This window comes from Megalobrama amblycephala, linkage group LG6 (genome assembly GCF_018812025.1).
Source record: "Megalobrama amblycephala isolate DHTTF-2021 linkage group LG6, ASM1881202v1, whole genome shotgun sequence".
NCBI lineage: Eukaryota > Metazoa > Chordata > Actinopteri > Cypriniformes > Xenocyprididae > Megalobrama > Megalobrama amblycephala.
This window is the reverse complement of record NC_063049.1, coordinates 44799704-44823897: the sequence shown is the minus strand read 5'-3', so window position 1 is coordinate 44823897 and position 24194 is coordinate 44799704. Positions and strand designations below refer to the sequence as shown.

At 39.1% G+C, this 24194-nt stretch overlaps 2 protein-coding genes across 2 annotated transcripts in view; both read left to right on the top strand.

Annotated features, from left to right (window-relative positions):
- The window catches only part of LOC125270828, a 455327-nt gene that overhangs the window by 69285 nt on the left and 361848 nt on the right, over positions 1–24194 (top strand). The gene's annotated exons all lie outside the window — the stretch shown is intronic.
- Positions 703–10979, top strand: LOC125270826. The gene is made up of 10 exons (XM_048194810.1): positions 703–844; positions 976–1270; positions 1402–1695; positions 2963–3262; positions 3478–3774; positions 3991–4305; positions 4495–4788; positions 9877–10182; positions 10511–10654; positions 10750–10979. Exons 3-10 carry the CDS (start codon positions 1464–1466, stop codon positions 10764–10766), a joined length of 1905 nt encoding a protein of 634 aa, XP_048050767.1. The 5' UTR covers positions 703–844; positions 976–1270; positions 1402–1463; the 3' UTR covers positions 10767–10979.

Here is a 24194-nt window from a genome sequence, read left to right as displayed (position 1 = left end):
GTTGGGATTTTGAGCTTTTTAACCATAAAATCCTTGACTGCTTTCTCGGGTTCGTCAGCGGGTGATCCTGCGATGCCGGTGAAAATCAGGTTGTCCCTCATGCTGCGTGCTTACCTGTCGCTTACCTCAGTACAGCACAGGGGGTGCGGAGATGTGGGTGAGGAAGATGCGTCCTTTTTGAGAACGTCCCATGATGCAGAGTCTATTGTAGCATTCGTCGATGTAGTCTTCTAGATGATCCAGGTCTGAATTGTAATCCAGTTTATTGTATTTGTGGGAGGTGAAGTGAACAAACAAATAAACAAACAAAGGCAAAAGTTTGCTGACTTCCAGCAGCAACGCGCTGCCATGTTCAATCACGCACCGTCTCGCGAGAGTTTAGCGTTCACAGAGCCATCCGTCCTCCGTCTGCAGAACATTATTAACATCACATTTAAATTATTAAAAGTGTTTTAGTGAAACTTACCAAACCAACATCAAGTAATTTTAAAGCTTTAATGAAAACTCTGTTCTTCAGGTTCATCTGATGATAATGAAGAAGAGGAGTCAGTGTCAGTGAAGGAGGGAGATTCAGTCACTCTAAACTCTGATCTTACTGAAATGAAGGATGATGATGTGATTCAGTGGGTGTTTTTGATTGGAAACACTTTAATGGCTGAAATCAATAAACGGGACGACAGATTCACTGTATATGATGATGTTCTTGATGGGAGATTCAGAGACAGACTGAAGCTGGACAAACAAACTGGATCTCTGACCATCACAAACATCACAACTGAACAAGCTGGAGATTATAAACTACTGATCAACAGTGTGGAAAAGAGTTTCATTCTCCATGTTTTTGGTGAGTTTAATATTTGTTTCACCTGTTTTATTTTTTATCACCATTTAAAATTTAATTCATACACAATTTGTTATTTATAAATATTAATCCTTTTTTTCTTTTCTTTTTTTTTTTCTTTTTTTGTGTTACAGAAATGGTGTCAGTGAAGGAGGGAGATTCAGTCACTCTAAACTCTGATCTTACTGAAATTAAATATGATGAGGAGATTCTGTGGTGGTTTGAAGACACTTTAATAGTTGAAATCAATAAACGGGTCGACAGATTTCACTGTATATGCTGATGTTCTTGATGGGAGATTCAGAGACAGACTGAAGCTGGACAAACAAACTGGATCTCTGACCATCACAAACATCACAGATGAACATGATGGATCTTATGCACTAGAGAACAACATTGTGAGAAAGATTTTCATTCTCCATGTTTTTGGTGAGTTTAATATTTGTTTCACCTGTTTTATTTTTTATCACCATTTAAAATTTAATTAATACACAATTTGTTATTTATAAATATTAATCCTTTTTTTCTTTCCTTTTGTTTTTCTTTTTTTTGTGTTACAGGATGGAAGACAGTGACAGTGAAGGAGGGAGATTCAGTCACTCTAAACTCTGATCTTACTGAAATGAAGGATGATGATGTGATTCAGTGGAGGTTTGGAAACACTTTAATAGCTGAAATCGATAACAACAGATTCACTGTATATGATGATGTTCTTGATGGGAGATTCAGAGACAGACTGAAGCTGGACAATCAAACTGTATCTCTGACCATCACAAACATCACAACTGAACATGATGGAGATTATAAACTAAAGATCAACAGTGTGAGAAAGTTTTTCATTCTCCATGTTTTTGGTGAGTTTAATATTTGTTTTATTTTTTATCACTATTTAAAATTTAATTCATACACAATTTGTTATTTATTAGGGATGTCCAGATCCGATCACGCGATCGGAAATCGGGCCCGATCACGTGGTTTCAGACTCGATCGGAATCGGACGTTACCTCCCGATCAGGACTCGGATATATATGTATTAGGGGTGCAACGGTTCTCCACTCTCGGTTCGGTACGCACTTGCACCGCGGTCCATCTAGAATGACGACGCATCTATTGGTTAATATGGTTTGTTTAAAATAGCAACGTGGAAAACAGACAGACAGAGTTCAGATAATGTATGTTTCAGTCGATGGATGCACAAAACATTACAACAACGATAATCAGAAAGCGTGGACAAAACAGTTACTCTTTGTAAACTGTTCACTGCAAGTGCCGTCTGCTGTAATGTCCAGTCATTTACGCTGTCATCTCCGTTGATAGCGCGAGCGCAGGTGAGACCTGAACAGCACACGTTGCTATCTGTGTTTAAATTAACTAATTTAAGCCTTGCTGATTTAAACCTTCAAGAACAAGGCGCGAAAGAGAACTCGTACGCGCTGTGAGAAGATTTGTGTGCGCTCATCCGAAGCGCGCACACGCTTATTTCAGTCAGCGCGCAAATACTGAGTTCTCTTTCAAGTCTTGCGCTTCAGCGGACAAATTCATACAAAAATTATGTCAACATGCCCGTCTTGTCGAGTATCCTAGCAAACATAGTCAGTTATGTCTTAAGTGAACATATATTAGTCGAGAAAGACAGTGCATGTGGAACAGTATATGTACTGGATCGTGCATGTCTTATAGGGAAAAAAACTATTCCTGCTGCCTATTTTTAATGTTAAATCAAACAACAAATAACAAAGAAATCACTCACTGCTCTTGACTGAATAGTTTTTGTAACTTCAATAATGATTAATCTTTATTTATTTTATACAGTAAAGATAATATGCAGTGATATTTTATATTTGATTACTTTATCCATTTTCTGTACGTGAAAACTACTGTTAGATACCTGAAAAACCTGAAAAACACTGTTCCTGGATCCTGGATCTGTTTTTGCGCTCTTCTTTATTCTTTTTTATGTATTATAGAAGTATCGGATTGGGACTCGGTATCGGTAGATACTCAAAATCAAATGACTCGGACTCGGACTCGAGGGCAAAAAAACGTGATCGGGACATCCCTATTATTTATAAATATTAATCCTTTTTTTCTTTTCTTTTTTTGTCTTTTTTTGTGTTACAGAAATGAAGTCACTGTTAGTGAAGGAGGGAGATTCAGTCACTCTAAACTCTGATCTTACTGAAATGAAAGATGATGTGATTCAGTGGAGGTTTGGAAACATTTTAATAGCTGAAATCAATAAACGGGCCGACATAATCACGGTATATGATGATGTTCTTGATGGGAGATTCAGAGACAGACTGAAGCTGGACAATCAAACTGGATCTCTGACCATCACAAGCTTCACAACTGAACATGCTGGAGATTATACACTAGAGATCAACAGTGTGAGAAAGAAAAAGTTTGAAGTCTTTATCCATGGTGAGGTTAAAAAAAAAGAAGAAAAGTTTAACCTGTTGTTTAATGGCAAAGTTTAAATTAATTCATCCATAATTTTGTTTCTTTTGTCATTTGCTGTTTATTTCAAACTGAAATTTTAAACAATTTAATTTAGTAAAACATTGTGAAGTGATTTCACAGTATTAATCTGACAAATCCTGTTTGTGTTTCTTCTTTGTGTTTTTTTGGTTTTACAGGACGGATGTCAGTGTCAGTGAAGGAGGGATCTTATACCACTCTAAACTCTGATCTTACTGAAATGAAGGATGATGATGTGATTCAGTGGAGGTTTGGAAACACTTTAATAGCTGAAATCAATAACGACAGAATAACTGTATATGATAATGTTCTTGATGGGAGATTCAGAGACAGACTGAAGCTGAATTATAAAACTGGATCTCTGACCATCACATACACCACAGATGAACATGCTGGATCTTATGCACTAGAGATCAACAGTGTGAGAAAGAAAATGTTCAATGTCTGTACCCTTGGTGAGGTTAAAAAAAATGGTTTCACCTGTTTTTTAATGACAACATTTTAATTAATTCATGTATAATTTTGTTTCTTTTGTCATTTTATGATATTGTTCATTTCATACTGACATTTTAAACAATTTAATTTAGTAAAACATTGTGAGGTGATTTCACAGTATCAATCTGTGACAAACCCTGTTTGTGTTTCTTCTGTGTGTGTTTTTGGTTTTACAGGACGGATGTCAGTGTCAGCGTCAGTGTCGGAGGGATCTTATATCACTCTAGACTCTGATTATACTGAAATGAAAGATGTTGATGTGATTCAGTGGAGGTTTGGAAATGAAAGCACTTTAATAGCTGAAATCAATAAAAGGGTTGACAGAATCACTGTATATGATGATGTTCTTGATGGGAGATTCAGAGACAGACTGAAGCTGGACAAACAAACTGGATCTCTGACCATCACAGACATCACAACTGAACATGTTGGATCTTATACACTAGAGGTCAACAGTGTGAGAAAGAAAAAGTTCAATGTCGATATATTTGGTGAGGTTAAAAAAATTGTTTAACCTGTTTTTAAGGACAAAATTTAAATTAATTCATCCATAATTTTGTTTGTTTTGTTGTTTTATGATATTGTTTATTTCAAACTGACATTTTAAACTATTTAATGTAGTAAAACATTGTGATTTCACAGTATTGTGTTTCTTCTGTGTGTTTTGGTATTGGGATCAGTCATGTCAGTGACAGTGAAGGAGGGAGATTCAGTCACTCTAAACTCTGATCTTACTGAAATGAAGGATGATGATGTGATTCAGTGGAGATTTGGAAGCACTTTAATAGCTGAAATCAATGTAACGGCCGACAGATTCACTGTATATGATGTTCTTGATGGGAGATTCAGAGACAGACTGAAGCTGGACAATCAAACTGGATCTCTGACCATCACAAACATCACAACTGAACATGCTGGAGATTATAAACGAAAGATCAACTTTAGGAACACTGAGTTCTTTCTCACTGTCTTTGGTGAGTTAAATATTTGTTCCCTCGCGCTGCGTCAATCGCTGTGGGAACACCTCTGCGTGATTGTGTCGTGAAGCACGTATGAAATCTGTCCAATAGGGAGATGGAACGTCATAGGTGGGTGAGGAACTATAAAGCCTTACCCGAAAACACTCTCATTCAGCTTCTGTGTCTTCAGCAAGCGCTATGTGTGATCTTGTCTGTTATATTTATTGTTGTCTGTCTCTGATATTATCAGTATTATGGCGAGCGAACAAACATTCAAGAAGTGTGTTCATCCCTGCCCCCGTTTTATTATGAGTGGGGATACACATTAATTTTGTGTTGTTTGTCTGGGAGTGCAGCATGCCCAGGCAGCTCTCGAGGGAACTGCCTGTGTGCATTGTGAGCAGCTACCGTTGAGAACGCTGCGCTCCCGCCGAGCTCTCTTCAAGGAGAGTGGCTCGGTTCGCGTTCCTCAGGGCTCGGGTCCCGCTTCTGCCGAGGCAGGGCGGCGCCTCATGTCCTGGGGTTCACAGATGGATGTAGTTAGAGATGGGCCCAGCCCTATCTTGACCCTCACCCGCTGCTTCCTACGTGTCAGTTCGGAGTCAGGAAGCACGCGTTGCGGTTTCTTCTGCTCCGCTTGACACAGTCACATTAATGGCGTTCAGTTCTGAGGAATTGGACATTGTAAGTGTGACCACAGGAGAAGTTGAAGACTCACCACTTCATTCTCCTGCGAGTGAGGAGCTAGTGGAGGTGTTGACTCGTGCTGTAGCTAGATTGAACATTGACTGGCCGGCCGAGAAACAAGAGTAACAAGTCAGAAGTAAGCTAGATGAGCGCTTCCTGCCATCTAGATCAGATCAACCTCCACGTTGGGGCTTACCATATTTTCCAGACCTCCACACTGAGGTGTCAAGGTCGTGGAAGAAGCCGGTCTCATATCTTGTCTATACACCACAGACATCCACATACAGCAATGTGGTTGGTATGAGACGGCATGGTTATGGGGCGATGCCGAAGGCAGAAGAGACACTTGCGAGCCATCTCTCTCCTCATTCATCGTCCCTAAAAGCCCCGACATTGCCCACCAAGCCATTGAAAGCCACTTCAGCGCTGGTGGGCAAAGCGTACTCGGTTGCAGGTCAGGCAGCAGCATGCTTGCACACTATGTCAATACTACAAGCTGACCTGTTCAAGGACTTGGGAGAGAGTGATGTAGTGGGGATGGATATGATACAAGAACTGTGTCAGTCAGCTGACTTAGCCCTCCGTGCCACGAAGGAGACGGGCAAATTAATCGGCCGGTCTATGGCAGCCCTAGTGGCCACGGAGCGGCATTTATGGCTGACCCTGACCGAGATTAAGGATAAGGATAAGTCCTTCCTACTTGACGCCCCACTAAGTCCCTCTGCCATTTTCGGTGATGCTATTTCATCTGTCACCGAGAGGTTCATGGAATCAAAGAAACAAGCTGCAGCTCTTCAGCAGTTTCTTCCCCGCTGATCCCAAGTCCTTGTGGCTGCTGGGCGGGAGCAGCCAAAGCCGAGCACGAGCTCCTCACACATGCACAAACAACACCAGAAGTAGAGTGTTGCTACCCGTACTCCCCCTCCGAGGAGTTGGGATGAGGGACAACGCTCACAGGCGAAGACCTCAAAGGGCAAGACGGATCTGAGGGCCGTCATTGCTGCTAAGAGGGCTTCTTCAAAGAAGTCCCCTCCGAAGTCAAGCGGCGTTCACCTCTTCCAACGGTGCCTGTCTGTCTTCGGTACCCTCCAGGGGGTGCTCTGCCAATCCCGCCGCAATGCCGTGGCGCAGTGGTTCGCCCTCCAGTGCAGCCAAGCCAGTTGTTCCCTGCCGGGGTTCCGCTTCAGGGCACTGTGCTGGCTGCCCATATTTCACCAGAGACCAGCCTCGAGTGGCTGATACTCTTAGTAGAATTTCTGACAGAGTGGAAAGGGCTGTCAAATATATCTCAGGGGTATGCAATTCAGTTCAGATCACGCCCACCCCGATTCAACGGGGTCCTACCCACTGTGGTTGGTCCTGAGCAGGCTCTGGTGATGGCACAAGAGGTACAGACTCCTCTGCGAAAGGAGGCTATAGAAAGGGTTCCTCCTCCCACCAGGGTTTTACAGCCGATATTTCATTGTGCCAAAGAAAAACGGGGGATTGCGTCCAATTTTAGATCTGCGTCAGTTAAACCAAACAGTAGCAAAGCTCAAGTTCAAGATGCTGACGGTAAAGCACATTGTGTCACAGATCAGATCCAAGGACTGGTTTGTCATGATAGATCTAAAAGATGCATACTTCCATGTATCAATCCTCCCCCAACACAGGAAGTTCCTAAGGTTTGCTTTCGGGGGCGAAGCATTCCAATATCAAGTTCTTCCCTTCGGCCTAGCATTGTCACCCCGCACCTTCACCAAATGTGTAGACGCGGCTTTGTCGCATACTAAACTACATAGACGATTGGTTGATTCTGGCTCAATCAGAGCAGATGGCAGTTCAACATCGAGATGTTGTTCTCGCTCACATGAAAAGATTGCAGTTGAGATTAAACGCAAAGAAAAGTGTGCTTTCTCCAGCTCAGAGGACCACTTATCTAGGCGTGGTGTGGGATTCGAATGTCATGTGCGCTCGCCTATCTCCGGCCTGCATAACATCGATTCTCTCGACCGTTTCAGACATAAAAATAGGCCAGTCACTCACTGTAAAACAGTTCCAGAGACTGTTAGGTCTTATGGCAGCAGCATCCAACGTGATACCTTTTGGCCTGCTGAACATGAGACCACTGTAGTGGTGGCTCAAAACCAAGGGGTTCTCACTGAGGGAGAATCTTTTTCGTATGATCAGGGTCACGTGGCGATGCCTTCGTGCTCTAGTTATATGGAAGCAAATTTGGTTTCTGTCCCAGGGACATGTGTTGGGAGCTCTTGGTCGTCGCGTCACACTAACGACAGATGCATCCCTCACGGGCTGGAGGGCGATCATGAGTGGTCGCTCGACTCAGGGTCTATGGCAGGACCATCATCTCTCTTGGCACATAAACTGCCTGGAGATGTTGGCAGTGTTTCTAGCACTGAAACACTTCCTTCCAGACCCCAGGGACCATCATGTGCTAGTTCGATCAGACAACACATCGGTAGTCTCATATATAAATCACCAGGGGGGTCTGAGATCGCGCCCGTTATACAAACTGGCACATCAGATCCTCCTGTGGTCCCAGGGGAAGCTGCTCTCCATCAGAGCAGTGTACATCCCTGGGTACCTCAATGTGGGAGCAGACATCCTGTCGAGGCAGCGGCAGAGGCCCGGAGAGTGGAGACTTCACCCCGAGGTGGTGAAGCTCCTATGGGAGAACTACAGCAAAGCCCAAGTGGATCTGTTTGTGTCTCGAGAGACGATTCACTGTCCACTGTGGTTCTCAATGTCAAGCCCAGCACCTCTTGGGCTGGATGCTATGGTACAGCCGTGGCCGATGTTACCGCTGTACGCATTTCCCCCAATTGCTCCTGGAAGTTCTGGAGAGAGTTCGCCGGGACGGGGGCCCGTCTGTTATTTGTAGCCCCGTTCTGGCCGGCCTGAGTTTGGTTCTCGGACCTGATGTTCTTGTTAGACGGCTCTCCGATGGAGATTCCGATCAGGAAGGACCTTCTCTCTCAGGCGAGCGGGTTGATCTTTCACCCCCGCCTGGAGTTATGGAAGCTGTGGGCATGGCCTCTGAGGGGGCACAGCTCATAAGCTCTGGTCTCTCAACTGAGGTTGTTGAGACCATTCTCCAATCTAGAACTCCCTCCATGAGGAAACTTTACTCCCTGAAGTGGAAATTATTCACTTCATAGTGCAAAAATCACCAGTGGGAACTGCCCCGTTGGCATGGTGCTGGTATTCTTACATGAAAGATTTTCTGCAGTGCTATCCCCCTCCACACTGAAGGTGTACGTTGCAGCCTTAGCTGCTCACCACGCTCCTTTAAGTGGGGTATCTTTGGGGAGACACCCGCTTATAACTCGTTTGCTCCGTGGCACTTTGAGGCTCAGACCTGCATTTAGCACGAGAGTACTGGCTTGGGATTTGGCCATAGTGTTACAAGGCCTTTCTATGGCCCCCTTCGAGCCCATCGAAGAGGTTCCAGAGAAATTTCTCACACTAAAGACAGTGTTTCTTCTTGCTATTACGTCTCTTAAGAGAATTGGAAACATTCAAGCCCTGTCGGTATCTCCATCGTGCCTCGAATTTGTGCCTGGTATGGTTAAGGCTTTCTTACATCCCAGACCGGGATATATACCTAAGGTCCTGACTAATACTGTGAGACCTATTGTGCTGCAGGCCTTCTGTCCTCCTCCATTTTCAATGTCGGACCAGGAAAAGCTTAATCTGCTGTGCCCAGTTAGAGCACTGGATGCTTATGATCACAGAGCTGCCATGTGGAGAAAGTCTGTTTCAGGTCACCTAGGAAAGTTCTCCCCACATCTAAGCAGATAATGAGCAAGTGGGTGGTCGAGGCCATCTCACTGGCTTATTAGTCGGCTGGACAGCCTTCACCATTGGCTGTTAGGGCTCGCTCTACAAGAAGTATGGCTGCCTCTAAGGCTTTTATTTCGGGGGTATCCCTTCAAGATGTTTGTGATGCGGCAGGCTGGTCCTCACTGCACACATTCATGAGGTTTTATGAATTAGACCTCGGCTCCACTCCAGGGGCGCAGGTGCTACTGTGAGTTGTGCGCTTCGGCCTCACACGAACGGTCACTTGCTCATATGGTGACCTTGGGACTGTCGCAGCGCAAGTTCCCTTGAAAGGGAACGTCTCGGTTACGTATGTAACTTTAGTTCCCTGAATAGGGAATGAGACGCTCCCTAGCGTCTTGTTCCCTATTCAGGGAACTAAGGTTACATACGTAACCGAGACGTTTCATCATTTTATGTTTTAATCACCAGATACAATTATTAATCCAAACACCACTTTGCTTTTTTTCTGTCTGATATTATTTGAAAATTAAATATATCAAATTATTTACTTTTAAAAGCAATCATGAAGTTATTTAAAATCTCTCTCTGCTACAAACTCTGTTTCTGTTTGTTCTCTGTTTGGTGATACAGATGAAATATCAGTGTTGGAGGGAGATTCAGTCACTCTAAACTCTGATCTTACTGAAATGAAGGATGATGATGTGATTCAGTGGAGGTTTGGAAACACTTTAATAGCTGAAATCAATAAACGGGTTGACAGAATCACTGTATATGATGATGTTCTTGATGGGAGATTCAGAGACAGACTGAAGCTGGACAATCAAACTGGATCTCTGACCATCACAGACATCACAACTGAATATGCTGGACATTATAAACTACTGATGAGGGTTTCACAGAGATACTCATTAAAAGCATTTAGTGTTTCTGTCTATGGTGAGTAGAGATAATTTGTCCTGTCCTTCAAATATTCTTGTTTTTACCAGCTATTTACATATTTATTCACAAACACCACAACTGAACATGCTGGAGATTATAAACTAGCAATACTTATTTTTATCCGTCTCACTGTCTACAGTGATTTATATATCAGTTTCACATCTTTTATTTATTACAGCTAGATCTAAATAAGTATCTTATCATGACTACTTAGTTAAAATTACTAATTACCGTAAATTTACTTTCTATTACATTTTTTTAAATGCTCTGATTTGATCAGTCTTGGTTACTGAGCTGATCTCAGTTTGATGTTTTTATTCCTCAGACTCTGTCCACTGTTGTGGTCCTACTGAAGCTGTGATCCGATTGGTCCTCTCTGCTCTGGTGGGCGTGGCTACTGTCATTCTTGTGGTTTATGAAATCAGATCCAGAAGAGCTGAACAACATCAAGCACAAATTCACACATCAGGTACCTAATGGTCTCATTTCTCACTAACTTTTTCTGCATATATAAATATTTGTGAGATTTATTAATTTATGGCTATATGTGTTCATCTTTTTCAGAAAGTATTGAAATCTGAAGCAGAATTTTGAACTTTAAAGGTTCTTAAAGTATTTAGTCATAATAAATGCTAATGATTATTAGAGCTTCTGCTGTCTCTCTTTCAGTGTCAGTTTTTAAAGAAAATGTTATTTGTGAGGTTTTATTGTTTATATTTTTTATAAGACACAAATCTCACTTTACTACTACTGCTGTCCATTTGTGTTTATATTTGCTTGTCTTTATCAATAAATTTTTCTCACTCTGAGGTTCAAGAGTCTCCCCATGTTTTATTACACAATTTCAACATTGCGGCACATATATTAACTCAGGTTTTCACTGTTATGTGGTAGGGGTCGCTGTTAGGCATCTCCTGAAAGAGTACAGAATCTCTGGATCAAAACACAGACGAAGCAGAAACAAGCAATAGAAGCATTGCTGACGCACATAAATAACATGATCATCAAAAATTAAACAGCATATAAATCAAAGACGAGCTATATGACTGTGAAGCTTTGAGGTGTTGATGGACTTGATCTACTCCATCTGTGTTTTGATCATCGCTCTAAATCCCATCTGCATAAAGTCTCTGACAAAAATGCAGTTTTCTCAGCTTTTTGCTCAAAATGTTGCTTTTTTTATGAAACTTACCCACATTCAAGTGTTGATAAATACCAAAAGCATTTTTTCCAGTGCCTAGCGTACTTTTCCAATTGTTCTCAATGGGAGCACCACATTTTTTAAACGTCAGGAGCGTAAACGAGTGTAAAGTATTACCAGCTAACTTTTTAAATGTTCTACTTTTAGAGGTTTGAACTTTTTTTTTTACATTTGAGATCATCTCTATCACTTTCACTGATTGAGCAGATTCCCTTATTTCGAGTGTTTGCAGTTATTGCTCTTATTTCGGTTTGTGCGTATGGTGCCAGTAATAAGATCCTAAAATGATCTGCACACTTATTAATGAGAATTAATTTCATGCATTTCTCAGTATCACTTCATAGAGACTTTAGTCATGTGTCTAATCACTCTGTTGACTTTTCCTCCTGTTTTGCTGTATCTCAGTTTGTTAACGTCTCTCTGCTCATTGCTGCAGATGTTCAGGTCTCAGATCTCTTGGGATTTGAGCTTCACTCAGCAGCATTAGCAGGGTTCGTTGAAGCCGCTGGTGTCCTCAGCATGTGGCGTCGGTTATGCTGTATTTTGACCTTGTGAAGGTCGTCAAACCCCCCGTTTTGCCTGCGTTTATTGGTTTCAGGCTTTGCCTCCCATGTGCTCATCTTCATGACATCATCGCCCTTGTGAAAAAGAAGTAGCATACTTTTAATAAGGGTACATCTTATTGCAAAAATAATATACTTCAAAAGAATATATTGAATGTATGTCTTTGGACTCTTAAATGCATGATAGTTAGGATGCAATGCAATTAGTTAGAGTTTTTTTAGCAACTGATGAGCATTTCTGGAAAAAAGTACAAAATGTAGTGTCTTTTGAAGATTAGAAGATTTGAAGTACACTTCAGGCAATACAATTAAGAACACTTCTTTTTCACAAGGGCACTACTGTGACACACTGCAGTTATGAATATGAATCAACTGCATTTTAATGAAAATGATTTTCATGATCTTTGTTTCTGTTAACAGTATGATGTCTGGAATGGTGTAATTTTTTTCCTATTTTGAATGGAATGCCATAATAAAATACTATGAATAAACTAAAATATAAATAACTAAAGCTTATTAGTTATTTAAAAAAAAAGAAGGAAGAGCCCTTTGAGATAAACACTATATGATCAAATATATTAAAATTGACATGCACTCTAAAAAGTTTGTGTCAATCTGTCACATTTCCAGTCATTCCCGGACTACATTTCCCATAATCCTCCCTGCCAATCACCTGCACTCACTCCACCAATCAGCTAACACTAATCACCACACCCAGCTGCCACACATTACCTGGACTATATATGCTAGTCACATCTTCACACATATTGCGAGGTCTTGTTAACTGCCTGTTATTGTCCCAGTCTGTTCCCCATCTTCGATTCTCTGCCGCCTGCCTTTGGATTGTTTATTGTTTACTGGACTTGTGATTGATATCTGCCTGCCCTGATTCTACTGCCTGTTCCACGACCATGATTCTGCCTTGTCCCTGCTGTACCTGTTTGCCACTGTTTGACTACAAACTCTGTTTAATAAAAGCTGCAAATGGATCCTACCCTGAGTCCCGCCTCGTTACCCAATCCTTTTGAGTTATGAGAACTTCTAATGAAATTATGTTCAACTAACAAACTACACTGAGTTAGAAGAACTTAAACACAGATTTTTTTTAGTTGATCACTCAAAAAAAAGTAATTCAACATAATTAAATGGTGGCCCTGGAAATTTCAGTTTAAATTACACAAAATATTAAGTTGATGTAATTATCAACATTGTTATGTAAACAGAACTAATCAAAATAATGGTTGCAACTTAAAAGGTTCAATTAATTTTTTATAAATTTGAATTTCTAACTTGCAACTATTCATACTGTATTTAAAGTTGCATGAAAAAGTATGTGAACCACTTAAAGAATCTGTGAAATGCGAATAATTTGAACAAAATAAGAGATCATACAAAATGCATGTTATTATTTATATAGTACTGCCCTGAGTAAGATATTTTACATAAAAGATGTTTACATACAGTCCACAAGACAAAAAATTTTTAGCTGAATTTATTAAAATAACCCCGTGCAAAAGTTTGTGAACCCTTGATTGTCAATACTGTGTGTGGTTACCTGAAGATCTATGACTGTTTTTGTGTTTTGTGATGGTTGTTCATGAGTCTCTTGTTTGTCCTGAGCAGTTAAACTGAGCTCTGTTCTTCAGAAAAATCCTCCAGCTCCTGCAGATTCTTCAGTTTTCATGCATATTTTGCATATTTGAACCCTTTCCAGCAGTGACTGTATGATTTTCAGATCCATTTTATCACACTGGGGACAACTGAGGGACTCAAACACAACTATTAAAAAAGGTTCAAACATTCACTGATGCTCCAGAAGGAAACATGATGCATTAAGAGTCGGCAGGTGAAAACTTGTAGACTATATGAAAACATCTTTTATGTAAAATATCTTACTCGGGACAATATTAAATATAAAATAAAATGCATTGTGTATGATCCCTCTTATTTTGTTAAAATTATTAACATTTTCACAGATTCTGCAAGTCGTTCACATACTTTTTCATGCAACTTTATGTTGTGTAATTGGTGCCCTAAATTTCTTTTTCGAGGGCGAATGTTATTTTAGTGCATTGTTGCTGGTGTGTCTCAGTTTGGGGCGATTTGATAAAGCCCAGTGCTCTGTCAAGCTCATAATAACAGCACTCCTTCATTTCCGCTCAATGAATTTTAAGATGTTTTAGGTAATAATCACCTCAGCACTGATAGTTAATGATGACCACGTGTTCATTATCTGCAGACCTCACATCCTGACACTATTTTGTAATTTTCTGTTGTCAAAGGTATGAAAGGTTTGAGATTCCATTGCTGTCTTGCAGCTGCTTCCCATTTAGTCCCAATTAAACTCGCTGGGCTTGTGTTCCTGCCAACGTTGTTTTCTATTGCCAACTTGGTCACCACAGCCAGTGTAATATCCACATGCAAAGCTTCCTTTTAAAAGATAAACTCTCACTTTTCTTTAATCAGAACCTTCATGAACATTCCCACCCTTTAACATCACCAATAACTGTGTGGTGGAAATTACATTTTAAATATTTTTGGAATAAAATGGTCTTTTTGAAGTCTATTTTATATCTATTGTGAGATGGGGTCAAAACAATAAAATCTGCACATATTAATGAAGAAGACACGGGGAAAAGTTTCTACGACTGCTGTAGTGTGACCTTCATAAAATGAAAAATAATAATACTTTGTTTTATACCACCTTTCAAGACCTCAAGGTCACTTTACAAATGCATAATATATAAAACAAATACATAATCCAAGCAGAACAAACAAGACAAGTTAGAAGTAGGATATTGTTGATAATGAATAGATTGAGGAATGCGTTTAAGGGGTTAAACGTGCCGATAGTTGAGGAAACGCCCATCAGCCCTTTCAGAAATCCAGCAGTCAGATTGAACTGGAAGATTCACTATGTCAATATTGTCTAATGAACTCTTTGCTATAATAAAGCATGTAATGCAGCTGATGGTTTTGTGTCATAATGACTGGTCTCTCGGGTTCCTGTATTTGGCAGGAGCGAGACTCAGACATTCCTCTAGACTCAGACTCATCTACTGCAGAACTCGAGTGTAAATATTTATCTGTCATGTCAGAGTCTGTCTTGACTGCCAGCTTCTGAAAATCCCCCTCATTTAGTCGGTGTGTTTTATGAATGTTTGACTGTCCGTTTCAAAGTTGATCTGTCACCTGCTCAACAGGGATGGCAATAAAATGTTTTTTTAAATCAAATCTGTTTTGAGTTCCTGATGGGAACCAGTGCTGTTGTTTATGATGAGAGATTACATAAATTCCTGGAATCTTTATTTAGAATTTAGAATATTTAGAATTTAGAATTTAGGCCTCTCTGTTCTAGAAGTTTAGTCCAGTTAACATCGTATTCTAAAGACATATTCAGATGGGACTAGTTTTCTATACAAAGTTTGAGTTACAGTTTTACAGTATATACATACGTGTATATATTCTTACGCTGTATTTGTATCTTGTTTTCCAAATAAATCAAAATACATTTACTGGAGAAAGAAGATGATTAGTCTGATAAATTTATCAAAATAAAACTGATTTTATGCTTAAATGAAGAAAACATATCTGCCAATGGAGTCAGAAAATGAGTCCTTTTGAAATGCGTTTATTTTTCTGACCCCATTTTGCATATGTTTCTATTTTTATTTTAAAACTCACTTAAACTTGCTAAAGTCACATGAACCATTCAAATATTGAAACATTTCGAAACACTTATGACATAAAGAAGCCTCGTTTACTGAAATCACATGACTTTGGCAGTTTGATACGCATTCTGAACCATTGATTCGAAACAAAAGATTCGTAAAGCTTCGAAGCGTCATGAAGTGGTGTTTTAAAATCGCCCATCACTAGATTATTTAGTTTTTTTGGTGCACAAAAAGTATTCTTGTCGCTTCATAGCATTAAGGTTGAACCACTGTAGTCACATGAACTGTTTTAAATATGTTTTTAGTAGTTTTCTGGGCATCTGAAAGTGTTAATTATCTTGTTGTTAATTTAGGCCTCACTGAGACATCGGATTTCATCAAACATATCTTAATTTGTGTTCTGAAGATCAACGAAGGTGTGGAACGACATGAGGGTGAGTAATTAATGACAGAAATTTCATTTTTGGGTGAACTAACCCTTTAATGTTTTTTTGCACCAAAAGATTTATATGATCATTTTTCTTGTAGTGTGTTTTGCTTCTGAGGTTAGTACAGTATATTGCAAATCATCCGAACTCATCTTGCTGGATCTGACACAGTTAACCACCAGATCCTCCTGTCCACCCTCATGACAAAGGGCATCTCAAGAACCGTACTCCAATGGTTCACATCTTACCTCTCAGGTAGGTCCTTCAGGTTATTGTGGAGGGTGAGGTGTCTAAGTCGCAACACCTACCTACAGGAGTGCCTCAGGGCTCAGTGCTTGGACCGCTTCTCTTCTCTGTCATGTTTTTTCCTATCACTGTTATGCTCATGACACACAATTTTTCATCAGTATATTAGTACAGTGAACTCTTTTTTTAATCTAAAACGACCAAGGACTGTTTGATTCATGATTTGAGTCTTTTACAGTTTATTGAGTGAACCTGCTGAACTTCACCAGGGAGTCACTGTTGCATCAAGGGGAGTGGTGGCTCTCAAAACTAGGCCATCCAACAATCAGCGGCTGACGACACGAGATGATGTTCATGACCATCTGCACGAGTCTCTGTGAAACTGCAAGGTCAGCTGTGCTTCACGCCCATCCTCAGACTGCAGTGAATCTCCCAGAGCTGTAAAACTCAATTACACCCAAACACACACCCACTGCTAAGATCATCTGACCTCAAAAACCCACAGTGAACACTTCAAGGGATGACAATTCAGTCAGCATTGACTCACTTCCATTCCAAATCAATGATTTTTTGGGCCCAGTTGTTCGTAGGCGGTTTTTGGCTAAGTGAAAACTTTCTGTGCTTCGGCAAAAAATTAATTCTGGTGCATCAATAGTAAAGAGCAACAGGTAGAATAGCGTTGGGTAACTTTAAGTGTTTTTAATTGAAGAGACAGAAAACATTACAATGAAACAATACAAACATCCCGTTTCATTTTCAAGTTTCAGTTAGATCCCTCATCTGACCTACAACAAATAAATAAAAACAAACAGACATGCATACAATAACAATTAAAAGTTTGGAATAATAATTTCAATGTTTTGAGAAAAGTCTCTCCAAGGCTGCATCTATTTGATCAAAAATATAGTAAAAAATGTATTATATAATATATTATTATAATTTTGTGAAGTCAACATATTAGAATGATTTCTGAAGGATCATGGACACTGAAGGCTGGAGTAATGATGCTGAAAATTCAGCTTTGATCACTGGATATAAATTACACTTTACTATATATTCAAATAGAAAACAGATTTTTTACATTCTAATAATTTTTCACAATTTTTACTGTATTTTTGATTAAATAAATGGAGCTTTGGCTTTCAAAAACATGAAAAAACAACAAATTGTTCACTTATTCCTATAGGGCTTTATGCAATACAGATAATTTCAAAGCAGTTTCACAGTAATAAACAGGCAAATAACAGTGTTAATGTTGTAAAATTAAACAAGTATGAATTTTTTGTTCTCATCCGATAGTGTCAGTGCAGTCAAATCAATAATATCACTAAATATGAATTGTCTTTTAAACAAATCAAGTGCAAAACATAAATGTATGTGATAGACAGGACTGGATTGCATGATCTAATCCAATTGATGAATAATTTTTTATCAACCCATTTTCAAGATTTGAAAACAACACTTATTTTGAACAACTAATCCATGATGTTTATCATGTTTTGAATATCTTTTTTCCATTCAAAAAATGTAGACGGTGGTTTTAAATGCACTTAAATGTGAGTCTGTTCCTCACACACAGCATCATATGACTCCAGAAGACTTGGGATATGCATTTAAAACATTATTCTTCAAAGTTGTAAATAAAACGAAGATCATTGAAGAAATCTCAAACGTAATGCCTAGAACCGGATGATTCGGGTAAATTCAGTAAGTTTAGAGTCTGTAAGCCATGTGTTTAGTATGTTGGTCAATGAGTTTCAGATGCTGTTGACTCTTGTGCGCTTTTATCTTTTGCAGATTGTATGGTTTATGTGATCCAACATGTTCCTGTAAACCCTCTCTTTAGGCTTGAGTTTAGGGTTTGGACTGGAGTTCAAGGTAAGGTCAAATAAACATACAAATATGGCACAGACATTCTTTATATGCAATTGATCAGTTCTCAACTTCTTGATTGTCTGTATTGTCACAAAATGTAAACAATATTATCAGCCAGCTCTAATCTGCTAAACGCAACTATAAGGCATTATAAGATATTTTAAAGGGGTGGTTGATTATGATTTCACTTTTTTTAACTTTAGTTAGTGTGTAATGTTGCTGTTTGATCATAAACAACATCTGCAAAGTTACGACGCTCAAAGTTCAATGCAAAGGAGATATTTTCTTTTACAGAATTCTGTTTATGGACTACAACAAATGGCTGGTAGGGACTACAATGAGCTTCTTCCTGGGTTAGTGACATCACAAATCCTAAAATTTACATAAACCCCACCCTCACACAACAAAGGGGGCGGGGCCATGTTGGGCTGCTTTAGAGAAGAGGAAGAGTTGTTGTAGTAGAGTGTTGTTGACATGCCGTCATTTTACGCCGGACTGCTTCACAAACGAGGGTCAATTCAACACAAAAGACGAACATGACGGCACATGCTAGTGGATGAGTTGAATCAACTCCACAGCAACTACATCAATTTATCCACTAACCATTCAGAAACGTCCAGTTTCATTCTAAAAGTTGTAACTTCTTCCTGAGTCTCTCCATCAGTGTCGACTCCGGTTTGAACAATGTAAGGCTGAACACCGTTACTGACAATCCTCATTTTGGCTGCGTGAGATTCTCCAGCTTTGTTGTTGTTGAGCTGTTAAAGCTCCGCCCTCTTCTGGAGCAGCAGCTCATTTGCATTTAAAGGGACACACAAAACGGTGTGTTTTTGCTCACACCCAAATCGGGGCAAATTTGACAAGCTATAATAAATGATCTGTGGGGGATTTTGAGCTGAAACTTCACAGACACATTCTGGAGACACCAGAGCTGCTTTGAAACTTTGTGAAAAGCTCTATATAAATAAATGTGAATTTACAATTCTGTATCTTTTCAACTGTACTCCTTTCATGCACTTAAGGACAACTAAGGACTGACCTTGTAATGATTTCACAATGCATATTAAAGGTGCCCTAGAACTTTTTTTAAAAAGATGTAATATAAGTCTAAGGTGTCCCCTGAATGTGTCTGTGAAGTTTCAGCTCAAAATACCCCATAGATTTTTTTTTTATTCATTTTTTTAACTGCCTATTTTGGGGCATAATTAGAAATGAGCCGATTCAGGGTGTGTGGCCCTTTAATTCTCGTGCTCCCCGCCCCAAGAGCTCGTGCTTGCCTTAAACAACATAAAAAAAGTTCAAACAGCTAATATAACCCTCAAAATGGATCTTTACAAAGTGTTCGACATGCAGCATGTCTAATCGCGTAAGTATAGTATTTATTTTGATGTTTACATTGATTATGAATGAGTTTGAGGCTATGCTCCGTGGCTAACGGCTAATGCTACACTGTTGGAGAGATTTATAAAGAATGAAGTTGTGTTTATGCATTATACAGACTGCAAGTGTTTAAAAATGAAAATAGCGACGACTCTCTTGTCTCCGTGAATACAGTAAGAAACGATGGTAACTTTAACCACATTTAACAGTACATTAGCAACATGCTAACGAAACATTTAGAAAGACTATTTACAAATATCACTAAAAATATCATAATATCATGGATCATGTCAGTTATTATTGCTCCATCTGCCATTTTTCTCTATTGTTATTGCTTGCTTACCTAGTCTGTTGATTCACCTGTGCAGATCCAGACGTTACTGGCTGCCCTTGTCTAATGCCTTTCATAATGTTGGGAACATGGGCTGGTATATGCAAATATTGGGGGCGTACACCCCGACTGTTACGTAACAGTCGGTGTTATGTTGAGATTCGCCTGTTCTTCGGAGGTCTTTTAAACAAATGAGATTTATATAAGAAGGAGGAAACAATGGAGTTTGAGACTCACTGTATGTCATTTCCATGTGCTGAACTCTTGTTATTTAACTATGTCGAGGTAAATTCAATTTTTCATTCGAGGGCACCTTTAAATAATATCTGAATATTCTTAAGGAGCCACAGCTGTTCAAACAATCAATGATCTGCGGTCGAGCTTCTGTGGTTGATCGAACAGCTTGAATACGATTCACTTAATTATGTTTCTGATTATAAAATCTTCTGTTGGAGGACAGACGTTCATCTGGACTTATGAGAACATTTTTATGCTCCGCGGACGCATCTGTTTTGGACACACTTATTAGCAGGTGTCTGGGATCTGAAGAGGACAAATGAACTCTAAATGGCCTTTAATGACTGATTCAGTCCTTTGATCCAGAATCAAAATGGACGATTCTTATTTCTATGGAATATTGCAGTGTTTATTGATATGAATGATTAATCCTTGCATATCTTTATTGTTTTAAATTCATGTGCCCTCATAATCTTGAATCAAAATTACTTTTCCTCACTGATATCAATCTGTTTTCTGCTCAGATCTTTTTTCTTAATTTTATGTCTATATTTTGAAGCTGTTTCAAGTGTCTTTCAGTCATATTTGATTGAGAAACCCATTAGTTTTGTAATATCACATTATTATGAATCAATAGGAATCAAGTGTCTCTTTTGAGAAAGAAAAACAACATCAGTAATTATATTAATAAAGTCTGCAGCTCATTAGATTTTATTAGTTGGAGATCTCTGTGAATTTCCTCTAGTTCTTCTGAGAAGATGTTGGCCATCTGCAGGTTTCAGCTCTTCTGCCAATGAGACGAGACACTGACACGGTTTCAGAAATAACAACCATAACATGATATGAAAGGAGACTAGTTCTCTGTCATTTCATGTTCAAGTATAAAACTATTTAATATAGACGGAAGCAAATGTTTCGAATGCTGAATCTGAGTGATTGTTTCCTATAATACCTGAAGTTCCCATTCATCTCAATGGAGATTCATAAGACCACAACCTGTCAGAAATGCACACATCCCATTCACCGGTGAACATCCTGAGCTATTGTATAAGGATAGCCACTTATACAATATTGAAGAGCTCAAGGCTGCCTGTTTTTAGCATGACTTTTTGCTGGTAAAGGGCTTTCTTTGGCACAAAGCGAACCACTTAAAACCCATTTAACCACGAAATTCTGCAAATATCAAGAGAATAAAGAAGGATCAGCGGAGGGAGATTGAGAAAAGAGACATTAAACCCTGTCTAACCAAACAGAGCTGAGTAGACCAATCACAACAGACTGCTCAGAACGGAGGGGTTTAGAGAGACTGGATCCTCAACTGAACCATTTTCAGAAATGAGGTTATCCACAATGTATGTTATGAGAAAATTAAAGTGTTTTTTTTTTTTTTTACGTTGGATGTATGTAAATGTAAACCTGTTGTAGGAGACTCAAAACCTAAATTTTACCCTTTAAAATAGCATAATAAGGGCACTTTAATGTTGTTTGTGTTGGATACAGTGTAATCAGACTTTAGCAATTAAAATGTAAGTATCTGAAATGTCAGGGCATGTCAAAACATCTCTAGAGCTCAGAAAACACCACAGACTCCAGAGGGATTTCAACATTTACTAATACAATATTTGAATCAAAAGTTGTATCTGTTAATATGATTTAATGGACCTGAGCTAACATGAAAAAACATTAACAAATACTGTAACAAATGCATTGCTCATTATAAGTTAATGCATTGGCTAATATTAATGGGACCTCATTTCTAAAGTGTTCTCTTCAAATTATCATTAATAATATGACTATGCAATTCATTTGCCATGTAATACAGTTTATTATTATTACTATAACTTTACATGATTAAGTTGGTGCATTAATTCTCAATGCACTCACAGATCTGCTCATTTTACAACAAAACTCTGAGTGTAATTTAAACATGCTTCTGTGGACAATAAAATGTGAATTCCTTGAATTTGAATTGCTAATTAAAGTACTTACGTCTTATGTAACTCTTCATAAAATAAGGTGCATTGCAAAGGAATTCTCTGCCTGGAGCATGAATGCAAATAAAGTAATACAAAGGGCTTGTGTATTAGTTCAATGTAGCACATAGTGATTTGTCACACAGTTCTCTTGTTGTTGTTGTTGTTGTGTAAAATAGCCAATAAAAGCAGCAGTCCAAGATATTTTTAACTCGAGCCTTGAATTGAGTGCTGGACCTGGACCACCCCGAAACCGTGTCCTGGAAGCTGCTGTTTACTGAACTGCTGACTAAACAATCACAGCCCTCACGTTACACACGAGGAGACGATAAGATGGGAAGTATCAGATCTGTCCGTGCATCAGGACAGTATATACTTTAATTTCTACTCTGTATTTGAAAAGATGCAAATGCTTTGGGTGTTTGAAACAAATAGTGACAAATAGTTCATTCTTTGCCATAATTATTTATAGTAAAGAATGGTCTCGGGTTGCAGATGGTCAGGAGACGGGTCTTCAGTGGGCACCGCACTTAAAATAGACTCTGACTTATTTTCCAGAGTAAAACCATGACAATCATGCTAACTAGAATCAATGCATATAAAAGAATATGTTTCAGTTTATGCATGTGCAAAATCACAGACTGAGTTGGTACTACATTTATTTTGAAACTTTATTCACAAACGTTAAAAATGTTTTTTCTATATAGTATGAAGGTGTGTAGTATGATTACAATTCGGACATACTACATCTGTCATATGACTGTCATGTGACCTACAGTGTCAGTTGCGTTGCTTTACCACCATTCACGAATCGTCTCCCGTGGCCTCATTGGATAGTAATCCATCCATCAGATGTGCAGAAGAATCTTGGTGGAAGTAGTATTACTTAGTGCCTACTTCTTTATGAATGCTGTGTATTCAGACATACTACTCTGTTGGTGTACTGTTTTTTGCATACAGCCTAAACATGCTGTGTTAAAATGACCCAAGTTGGGCTGAAAATAGACAAACCTAGCAATTGGGTTGTTTTAACCCAAATGGGGTTGAAAATGGAAAAATCCAACGATTGGGTTGTTTTAACCCAAGTTGGGTTGTTTTAACCCAAGATGGGTTGAAAATGGACAAACCCAGTGATTGGGTTGTTTTAACCCAAGATGGGTTGAAAATGGACAAACCCAGTGATTGGGTTGTTTTAACCCAAGTTGGGTTGAAAATGGACAAACCCAGCGATTGGGTTGTTTTAACCCAAATGGGGTTGAAAATGGAAAAATCCAACGATTGGGTTGTTTTAACCCAAGTTGGGTTGTTTTAACCCAAGATGGGTTGAAAATGGACAAACCCAGTGATTGGGTTGTTTTAACCCAAGATGGGTTGAAAATGGACAAACCCAGTGATTGGGTTGTTTTAACCCAAGTTGGGTTGAAAATGGACAAACCCAGCGATTGGGTTGATTTAACCCAAGTTGGGTTGAAAATGGACAAACCCAGCGATTGGGTTGTTTTAACCCAAATGGGGTTGAAAATGGAAAAATCCAACGATTGGGTTGTTTTAACCCAAGTTGGGTTGAAAATGGACAAACCCAGTGATTGGGTTGTTTTAACCCAAATGGGGTTGAAAATGGAAAAATCCAACGATTGGGTTGTTTTAACCCAAGTTGGGTTGTTTTAACCCAAGTTGGGTTGTTTTAATCCATGTTGGATTGAAAATGGACAAACCCAGTGATTGGGTTGTTTTAACCCAAGTTGGGTTGAAAATGGAAAAATCCAACGATTGGGTTGTTTTAACCCAAGTTGGGTTGAAAATGGACAAACCCAGCGATTGGGTTGTTTTAACCCAAGTTGGGTTGTTTTAATCCATGTTGGGTTGAAAATGGACAAACCCAGCGATTGGGTGGTTTCAACCCAAGTTGGGTTGAAAATGGAAAAATCCAACGATTGGGTTGTTTTAACCCAAGTTGGGTTGAAAATGGACAAACCCAGCGATTGGGTTGTTTTAACCCAAGTTGGGTTGTTTTAATCCATGTTGGGTTGAAAATGGACAAACCCAGCGATTGGGTTGTTTTAACCCAAGTTGGGTTGTTTTAACCCAAGATGGGTTGAAA